The sequence below is a fragment of the Teleopsis dalmanni genome, chromosome 2, assembly GCF_002237135.1.
Source record: "Teleopsis dalmanni isolate 2A chromosome 2, ASM223713v2, whole genome shotgun sequence".
Classification (NCBI taxonomy): domain Eukaryota; kingdom Metazoa; phylum Arthropoda; class Insecta; order Diptera; family Diopsidae; genus Teleopsis; species Teleopsis dalmanni.
In genome coordinates, this window is record NC_051847.1 from 73,343,661 (window position 1) to 73,354,492 (window position 10,832).

Consider the following 10,832-nt stretch of genomic DNA (forward strand, 5'->3'; position numbering starts at 1 on the left):
GTTCAGGGAGTAAAAGGTAAAAGAGCAAAATAAGTTTTATTGTTTAGTTGGTAAAACTGTTTTTAATTATTTTACTATATGATAAATAGTAATATAAATTATAATCAGCACGTTTTTATATTTCAATTTGAGTAGACTTACATCAAACCACTGCATAATTACAAAGCAAACCTCTCAGCTTCACTCACGCTTGTAGTCAATGCTCAACTTAACACAAATATGATATAAATTGCGAAGTTTGATTTTTAAATTGGTGTTAGTGTTTCTGTTGGCAACCATTTTAGCAATTGCTGGCTAATTTTTTTAGTAAATAAAATAGACTTTTGAATGCTATATAGTAATTACTGATATTATATTATACCGGTTAAAGTTCAGACAACAGAAGAAACAGTTCTTTTCATGTTTTCACTTTATTTAGATATTATATGCAATGTCTATCTAATCTAGTATATCTATCTAGAATATGCAATATCTATCTAATATAGGTCGTAATACGTCATACTTGAGTATGACGTATGTAATCATATGAACGTCGATTAAGCAATGTGGTTCTATATCAGTTGAATACTGAAAAGAAATACTATAGTTAAAATGGTAAGTATCAGCGGCAGTCCCAACCCCTGTGGTCTCTGAAAAATCAATAATATTAGTGTTGAGTGCTGTGACTGTAAGTAAAGATAGACATTTATGGAGCAGGTGAACGCTACTTTACTTCAAGTCAAGTCCTTAGTGAGTCTCTGTGTGAGAAACTAAAGCAGATAAATACTTTCTGGTGAATGTTTGGCACTGTTAAAATAGATGTGTGACACTATTTTTGCCAAATAAATCAAATTTTTAAGGAAGCCTTCTATGAAAAGTTGTAAGAGCAATGGTTTCATACCTTCAAAATAGTTTTATTATTATGTATGACAATCTTTTTACGAAGATTACATTTTTACGAAGTTTCTTTTGAGATATGTACGCCCGGAGACGCATTAAAATAATAAAAACTGCATTATATATTTTAAAAATCAGCCAAAAAGTTTTTCTTTTAAAAAATCTTTAAAATAATCTTTATGAACTGCTCTGCGTAAGCTGCTTTTCAAAAATCATTTCAATAAAATGTATTAATCTGCACTGATTTATATGACAAACGCACATTTTTATATAATTTTCCTCAAGTTTCTGATAACCATTAAAATCGATGAAATTCATACAACGAGTGTAGGAGTATATCTCATTCTGCAAATAATTGAACATCTTCTGGCTTTAGTTGAGCTTTTACGGGTGCATTTAAGAATCATTTTGCATTTTGCGTGCAACTACCGACAGACTTTTATGCATTCAACTGTCATTTGTTGTCATCATTCGGAACTGAATGAGGCAAGGCTCTTGCAGCATCAAAGGGATTTCAATCAAGGGATCAACTGTGTATGCACTGCTGCAACAGCAGAAATGTATCTGCTACATTGACAACAATCTTTCCATAACTTTTTCCTTTTTTGTACTGTTTTTGATGTCGTTGGCTTTGTGTTAACGTAATTGGGGGAGCACATTTCATAGGGAATGAATTTTATAAAAATACATCTTTTTCGTCCTTTATTCAATGATTTTTTTCTGTGTATTTATTTTACTTGCACAGCACAAAAATCATAAATTTTTATGAATTCTGCTGCATCAGCAACGTAAATGCACACTTTTATGAAAATTTCTATGGGGGCGCATAATCAGGGCAAAGCAAAAAGGAACGAAATGATTAAAAAGAGTTTTAAGCACTTACAGAACTGCTCTGCTTTCTAGGTCTTTAAGCATTTTATTCGTTTTTAATTTGCAATCCTCAACTCTTATGTGATTGACAAAAAATAATGCATAAAACATTTTTGTTATTTGATTAAAGAATTGGAGCCGAGAGTATTTACTAGTTGTACATATATTCAAATTTTTATAGACTTTATAAAATATTTATAATTATTATGACCTAATTGAATAAGATAGTATTTAATTAGGTAAGTAAGTAAAATGCATTCATTGTTTAGTAATATGATATAAAAATATCGAAAATAAATTTTTTTACTTATTTTAAAACAAAGATAATAATCTATGTTTAATCTTTTGAGAACATCACAGATTGGATAATAAAGGAAGGAACAGACTGAGAAAGAACAACTAAGCAGCAATACGGTATATTGCAGTATACTGAAATATATGAAATACAGTATATATACTCTAAAAAGTATATATATAACTGACTCAGAATGTACTCCTTATTGTGGTGGAAATAGCTTCGACCATTACAAAATGGTCTTTCAAATTTACCGATATTCAGATAAATTTACCGATATAACAATAGTAAATAATCAAAAACATAGGGAAAATGACCCCGTCCCTATATCCTATATTGCCTACATATATGAACGCAATAATTGTGAATTGTTACAGGGTGATTTCTTCCGAAATGCATATTCTTTATAAGGTGCTTTTTTTGATAAAGAGACATGACAATATATCATGCGAAAGAACGTGCGGAAAATAAATCACAAGTATATGCGTTAAAAACGGTGTATAGTAAAATAAAAATTGCTTGCCTGTTTTTATTATTATTATTATTAAATATGGGCTAAGAATACACCCCGAACTAAAAGATCTCTAATCGCGCCTAAAAACCCAACTAAAACAATTCTAAACTATTTATGAATCTCGTAATTACTGTGGACTGAATTCTACAATTTTGATTGCAGACCAAGTTCCCGCTTCCAAACTAATCAAGTCTACGTCTTGCTGCCGATGAACAGTTATATAGAACATATTCGCATGTTTCCTGCTCCTCATGACAGAGCCAACAGGATTCACTTTCTATCGCACCTATCTTCTTCATGTGATAATTGCACCTATAGCGTCTTGTATGTAAAAAGTACAGTGTAGATTTAATATAATTTCTGCTTAGGATAAGAATAGTGTCAACTGTGATGTGTTCACGATCAATGAATCTTCTTCACCCTAACTATTCCTTACCTAAAAGTATTCTTATATTATTACAAAGTTCTTAATATACGAGAAAAAAGAAAATATTTTATAAAAAAACGTATGGTAAGTGATCCCACCTTGACAAAAAACTGGTTATTAATCTGGTAAAATATCTAAACTGTTTTCGTAACTGTTATAAATTAATCTCGAGTGTTATACATTTTGCCTGATAGCAACCAATTGAAACTTAAAACTGTACTAAAAGTACTAAAGTACTAAAAGTAAATGTAGTGTGAGAAACTTCTTCGAGATTCACCAATCGGAAAGGACATTAAATAAAGAGAGAAAATAAAAATATAAATTGAACCATGTAAATAGTGTATATATCTAAAAGAGTCTATCATGATTTGTAAGATAAAATAGTTAAGAGAGGTGATAAAAATTAAATAGTTTCAATATATTGTTAATATGTATTTTATAACTATGCAGAAACGGGATTGCTCAGAAATAGTAGTGTCATTCCAAATATCGTAATTAGTCTTAATCAGGTTCATCTATCACACAAACCTCCATCCATGTCCATCCATAATCACACAAAAACTATATATGCCTTTAGATTTACATTTTCATACTTAAACTACAATAAATATTAATTTTATTTATTTATGTTAAAATCCTTTGTCAACCCTGAAGGCCCACAATGAGCTAAAAAGCGAATTTGTGAGACGATTTTGCTTCCGACATGCATTTCAGTATTTATCTGAGTTTCGGTATTTGTTTGTTGATAAAGATTTGTTGCGTTCATGTTGACAATGATTTACATAATCCACATTAAACGTTGACAACCTCTTTTCCCTTGTCATTGTCTTGTACTTGTTCCACTTTTTTTTTATTATTTTTGCATTTAAGGCAATGACCAAGTTAAAATGTTTACGGAAACGTGCTGGTTTCGGCTGCTGAATTCTTAATGACCCCACTTCGGTCTGAAATCATTCGGTCTTGATACATTGTAAATGATTTCAGGCTTTCATGTATTGTAGAATGCGAGTTCTCTTCAACATTGTTTTGTTAACATTTAAGGATGCGAAATAATGATGTGAATTCATTTACTTTGACTTGCTTTAAGAATAATGAGCATTTAATTTGTATAAGTAATGCAAATTTATATATTCTTTAGTTATGTAGTAATATTACAGCAGAAAAAAATTGACTAATTGGTTCATAATAATTAAAAGACTATTACAGAATAATATGAGATTTAACAGATGAGTTTAGGTAATTTCAAATGGAGCATTTAAATCCACGTCGTAGTGACAATCAAATGGCCAAGTAACTGAAAATATCTCACCGAAAGACCCGAGGCCTGTTCCAAAATGATGGTAAAGTTTAAAGTTAAGCCCTACAAGTTGCAAAAGGAACAAGATGTTACACCAAAGCAACAAAACGCTCTGCCGAAAATTTGAGACTACGAATGGCCACCTCAAAATCACTCTAAGTAATTTTCCATCACAAATAATGATATGGCCAGCTGTGAAGCCGATAGACGCTGGTAAATCGTTTTGATCGAACCTTGTGTCAAAGTCAATACGACTTATTATCGGGAAAATGTTTTGGAAGTTGTGTTAGAGTCATAGGCACGCAAACATTTCAGTCGTACGCCACGTATAATCCAACAAGACTCGGCTCCGGTCTCGGTCTCATAAAGGTCATGTGAACCAAGAATGGTTAAAAAATCATGTTCCACACTTTCTTTCGTCCACACAATGGCTTTCGAATTAGCCATATGCTAATCCGATGGACTATGGATCTGGGCCATTTTGGAATAGTAAGCAAGGTGAGCCAATAAGCCAAAATACCGAAAGATCATATACGTGAAACATGCAACTCATTTTTTAACCGTTATGAAGGTCATAGTCAACGCAAAAGGTGGCCAAATCGGGATAGAGTGAATGGATTCTGAAAGTTTGATTATTTACACAAATTTTTGTAATTTAAATCAATAAAAAATAATTTCACAAAAAAAGGTATGGATAGGGCTTGAATAGGGCACATTTCAATTGCCTAACCTGTATTAATTGCTTTTATAAAATCAGTGATGGTTTATGACGTTTTAATACATCTACTTTATTTATAATTTGAATTATGCAATTTTATTAAATAAGCATAAAATTAAATTATGTGTAGAAATCAACCATATACGCAAAATTGAATAACAATGCAAATGGAATTAAAATTAAAATGAAATTTCAAATCCATCTAAACAAAGCAAAAGCTGACAAAACCCCATTTATATCCGGAGGCGTTGGTACATGAGATTGTTGAGCAGAAGCAAATAGTAAATCCGGTACTCAAATAATGACATTTAAATAAAGGAAAAGTAAATACTGCACACAAAGTGTGCTTAAGCCCACGGACACTCCATCACATGTTTAATGCTAATGACCCAGGCACGGCATATTAAAACCATGGCGGATCCATTCAAAACGGTTGTTGCAGTTTTTAATTTATTCCTTCCTAGCGGCGGTTGCAGCGGTGGGGAGTTTTTATTGCAATGATTGAAGTTTTTACCTAAAATGGTTAGTGTTTTGTTGCATCGAGAAACTTTAAAGTATGAAATAATTTGAAACGTCTACTATTTATTTATTGAAATTATTCTGAGTTAAATTTTTAAGATAAAATATCAAAAAATATGCTATGTATAATGTATTTCATAATAATTAAGATTTTATAAGATCATTTAAAATACAATAGAAATCGAAAGTCTTTAAAAAAGATGCATTATTGAAATACCTATCAATATACAGTCAGATTATTATAGATTTTAGGATTAATAGCAATTACAAAACGACCAACTGTTTTGAAACCAATTATAACTTTTGAATATACCTCTATTCGTTGGAGACTACCATGTGAGGTACACGGATAGCTCCAAATGGATGAAAGAAGTGGGAGCGGGAGTATATGGGGTTAAACCATAAAAATATTTGTAAAAATGAGTCAAAAACACTCAGTTTTTCAGCCCGAAGTACACGCAATAGAACTATATCTTAAGGAATATAAACAGAAACCCGTCACGGGAAAAAACATATCTATTTTCTCTGATAGTAAATTAGCACTCCTAGCACTACGCTCACCTCGAGTGACCTCAAAACTACTGTGGAAATACCTTTTACTTCTCAAAGAGCTTGCTGAAAGGAACAGGGTTCAGTTAGTATGGATCCCTGGGCACAGCGGATTTGAGGAAAACGAAAAACTAGTGGGATACCCTCATATTATATTGGGCCACAACTATTCTGCGGTCCTTCATAGAGTTTTTTCAAACTTAAAATTATTGAGTGACTGGAAAGCGCAACTCAGATTGATTGGGATAATACAATTGCCTGCAAACAAACTATGGAATCCATGCCGTATCGATCAAAAGCCAGAATTAGGGAGTTACTTATGCTGAACAGAAGTGGCATCCGACTTGTCACAAGGTTTCTCACTGGGCATTGCGGAATTAAAAAGCATCTATCGAACGTAGGTATAAGTGGAGACGAAGGCTGCAGACTTTGGAAGAGGAAACAGCAGCGCTATGATACTCTTGCCAGACTTAGACTTCGGCACTTCGGTACACTGCCTATCCACTTATAACGAAATGAGGCAAATTCTCTCCAAAGGACATAATGGCGTTCTTAACTGCTACTAGTCTGTGGAACTAAAGTGGGTTTGTCACAATTATTCTTAAAGAATGCAGTGACGTAGTGACAAGTTCCCAACCCCTTTTAAAATCTAATCTAATCCGATAGTATTTGAGCAGAACTACATCATTATCCTAGATTTTATATTATTAATGAAAATAGCACACATTTACTATTAGTTTCGATATTAAAAAAAATTCAAAACACCACTTGGATCGAAGACTTAGTTTAAAATGGTGTGCATTGATTGTGTTTAGAGATGACGAAAACTTCGAAAACAATTGCTTAGGTTCATCAACTTCAGCTGATTAACAACTTATCAAGGAAATCAAAGATTTTGTGCTCAAAAATTGTCGTCATCAACTTTTGCTAAAAGTCCATCGCGCTGAAGTTTGGCAAAGTATGTATACCTTCTAACTTTCACAATAAAATTAAGTACATTGTAAATTTTTATAATTATTCAAAATTTTTATTTATTATTAGTACACTAACTTACAAGACCAACAATGCCAACAGTCTTTGACGAACGAAAAGTGCAATTCTGCTCTTCTTGTTGGTCATTGCACTGAAGAAAGTTTAATATTTAATATTTTGGCTTATAATTATATCAGCACAGATTTAGCACAAAATGGAGAAGTGGTTTGAAAGAATATTGTGCAGTAGTCACACTAAACGCGAAGCACGCATTCAACCGCAGTACTGACGACAACAAGGAAGAGAAGGGAACCCTTTGCATTCCAATGCGAAGGTATCGTCAAACCCACGAAACCTGAGCTAAGATACATTAAGTTATTTTGGACAGTTATTTTGGACGTTTCTGACAAAAGAGTAGTTTAAGTGTATCAGTTTTGTTGTTGCCGGGGCGAATTTTGGTGAGTTATTAATATATACTTAATATATTTAATATACTTAATTTCTTAAATATTATATAAACAATCTTTTTTATAGGAGTTTTTGGCCTTAATATTCAATTCATTTAAGTGAGATTTGCTTTTAATCTTCAACCGAGTTGTGTTCGTGTTGAAGCCTATAAGCAACATAAACTTAGAGTCGCTGAGATTATAAACTTGCACATTGTGTATCATTTTGAATACAAGTTTCTTAATATTTATATTTTTGATTTATTTATTTTTAATTATTGCATATCCTGCCAGAGTTTTTTAAACTTTTTCGTTGAAATAAGATATCCATATATATAATAAAAAAGAAAAACATATATAACACATGAAAGATTAGCAAATTAATGTATTTGTGAAGCATCACAATGAAGCACTTGATCGTACTTCCAATGCTGCAATTCAAAATAGAGCACATTTAATATCCTCGCTTTTAAAATAGTTACACAAGATTAAACTAATTATTCTTAAAAGCTTTAATAAAAAATCCGGTCAATAAACTATATCGAAAATTAGAACTTAATTCTTGACTGAGTACTTCATATATGCACTACAAACGTGAGTAAACTGCGTCAACTGCAACATTTATTGTGAGCACTTAATGTAAAAACCTATTGTGAACAGCTCATATTAAAAGCTATTGTGAATAGCTTATAGTTGAAAACATAGTTTTTTGACAACTGTCATTGAAAAATAAAGAAATACAAAACTTTGTGTAAGATGGACAGACCGGGCTGTTCAAAAGATTTTAAACAATCCGAAAAATCTGTTGTAGAAAAGTCAACGTATGTATATTTGTGAATATTAGTGATAAAATAGACTTTTATCATATTATATGTGTATTTATTAAATGTAGAAGTAAGAAGGTACCTAATGCTGGTGGCAATGCAAACCAATATAGCGCATCCAATAATCGCTCATTGGAATCTAAGTACGTATTTCTATAATATATTTAATATATTAAACCACAAGTTTTACAATGAGATTTCAAGAAATAATATAACACGAGTAGAATTTATAATATATTTCACATTTTTATTCAAATCTAATTTACTATTTTAACGAAGATACTGGCAGGAATGGGGAAGCTATGTTTCCAAATATTGTGATAACATATTAAGTAAAATTGTGAAGCATATGCGGGAACGATATAGAGGTGGCATAGATCTAAAATTGAGTTTACAAGAAATTCTAACTGAAACCGATCAACTAGATATTGACAATTCTGTTATGGAGGTAAAAACTTACTGGTTAATGCATATTGGTTAATGATTACATATTATTTCTAATACAGTGGCTAGCAAGCGAGGCTCTTGTAAATAACCCAAAAATTGATATAAGCGCTGACAAGAAAAAGTTCTCCTTTAAGCCAACCTACAATGTACGTGATGGTAATTCGCTAATGCATTTATTAATGTGGCATCGTACTAAAGGTTTGGGTGGAGTACTTTTGGATGATGTCAAGGAGTCATTGCCAAACATTAATATGGTTCTTAGGGCATATGCGAAATATGTAATTATCGTAACTCGTCCCATTGAGAAGAAAAAATTCCTTTTCTTCAACGATCGTTTTGCTGATGATATGACTGTAAGTGTTTTATTGTGATCAATAACTAATATTGTAAATATATAATTTATTTATTTGTGTGACTTTAAAAAGGTTGACGAAGGTATTCAAAAGATGTGGCGTAGGATGAATGGTGATGGCATTGAAAATTTACAAACTGATACAAATGTAGAAGAGGCGGGTGAGCACAGACATTTATTGTACTTAATGAGAATTGCTCGTTTAGTACTAATCGCTTATAATTTTTTACAGGTATTTCTTGTTTAGGAAGTTTAATCCAAAAAACGCATGACGAAATGAAAAGAAAAATCCCTGCCAAAACATATCAGTGGAAGAAACGTGTTGTTAATGAGCATGTCCAAGATATTTTAGAAACATATAAAGACGACACTATTGACGAAAAAGGTATACAACATTGTAGTTCTCTTTAAACTATTATAGTAGAACAGAACATTCTTGAAATTAGTGCCTAACAATAATTATAATTTGAATTAATTGAACATTAAATGTCTTTTGTATTTCAGAAATGGAATTGGAAAATATTCCCACAGGTTAAACTCCAGATACACAATCAAATACACGAACCTATTTAGATAAGTAGAGGATTATTAAAGTCTCTATAAGAATAAAGAATTATTTTTACTAAAACTTATTCTGTATAAATTATGCTAAATCAACAAACAATAAAGGTTTTGCATGGACCTTTAAAAATATAGAGTAAAATACAATAATCATAAGAATGTTCTTTTTCTTTACAAAATTGTCTAAATTCATATTGAAAGAAGATATATACCTAATGAAGTACGGGAGGAACGTATTCTTGATAATAAATCGAATATGTATATGGATAGAATTAGAGGCTGATGAATGGTAAGTAAGATCTGATATAGCAAATTTTGTAACGATTATAAGTTAGTCAGGATCCACTACAGCTTATTTAATCCAAGATATAATTACCTACCGAAGCAAATGAGTCCATGTTACAATGATCGTCATCCGGAAGCTTAAGCCGCCTTATAATATATAACACTTTTTAATTAATCAATATCATTTATATATTACAATCAATTTATGAACTGCATTATATTGTGAGAATATATATATTTATATATATACTACTGTAATAATTATGTGTAATTTTAGATGTTGAGCTTTATATATTTTGAAGTGTAATATTGTCACAGCGTTACAGAATACTTTGAGTAAGGCAATTACGACAGCTTTCTGGAGTTGGGATGTCTTATAAAGACTATCTTTAAAGTAAAAGTAAAAACTAATTTATTCAAGAAGAAGAATATGATATATGTATTAAGATTTTAACCAAATGGTATACAATGGTCAATAATAGAAAAATGTACACAAAAATTTATTAGAATAAAACCATAGCATTTGACTAGATTTATTTTCCAGACATGAAGATGAGGTAAGTCTCTGACTGTGACCATGATTGAATTACAACAGCTCTTAGAAAACATACCATTTGAAAAAGCTTAAACTAAATATAAGTAATATTGTGATTAAATAAATTGAATAATCGAATTCAATTGATTAAATTTTTTATTTTCGTTCGAATTTTTTTAACTGTTCTTCTCTTCCTATACTATACTTAAACCCATGATTTCTTTGATTCTGATATGCCTGAAGCATGTTCCTCTAGCATATACGTAAAGCTGTAAGTCACATGGTGTTAAATCTGATGATACGATATAAGTTGAATTTTTGAGGAGATATCTTGGGATCCTGCCT

The 10,832-nt window shown here is 31.2% G+C and overlaps 2 protein-coding genes across 2 annotated transcripts in view; one reads left to right on the top strand and one right to left on the bottom strand.

Moving 5' to 3' along the window:
- The window catches only part of LOC119674845 (inactive histone-lysine N-methyltransferase 2E-like), a 6,636-nt gene extending 6,357 nt beyond the window's left edge, over positions 1–279 (bottom strand). The window contains exon 1 of the mRNA XM_038086002.1: positions 189–279. Within this exon, the coding sequence (XP_037941930.1) occupies positions 189–279 (91 nt within the window). The remainder of the gene's footprint in view (positions 1–188) is intronic.
- A 7,960-nt stretch (positions 280–8,239) lies between these two features.
- LOC119674846 lies at positions 8,240–8,788 on the top strand. The gene is made up of 3 exons (XM_038086003.1): positions 8,240–8,304; positions 8,376–8,450; positions 8,587–8,788. Exons 1-3 carry the CDS (start codon positions 8,240–8,242, stop codon positions 8,786–8,788), a joined length of 342 nt encoding a protein of 113 aa, XP_037941931.1.
- The last annotated feature ends 2,044 nt before the right edge of the window (positions 8,789–10,832 follow it).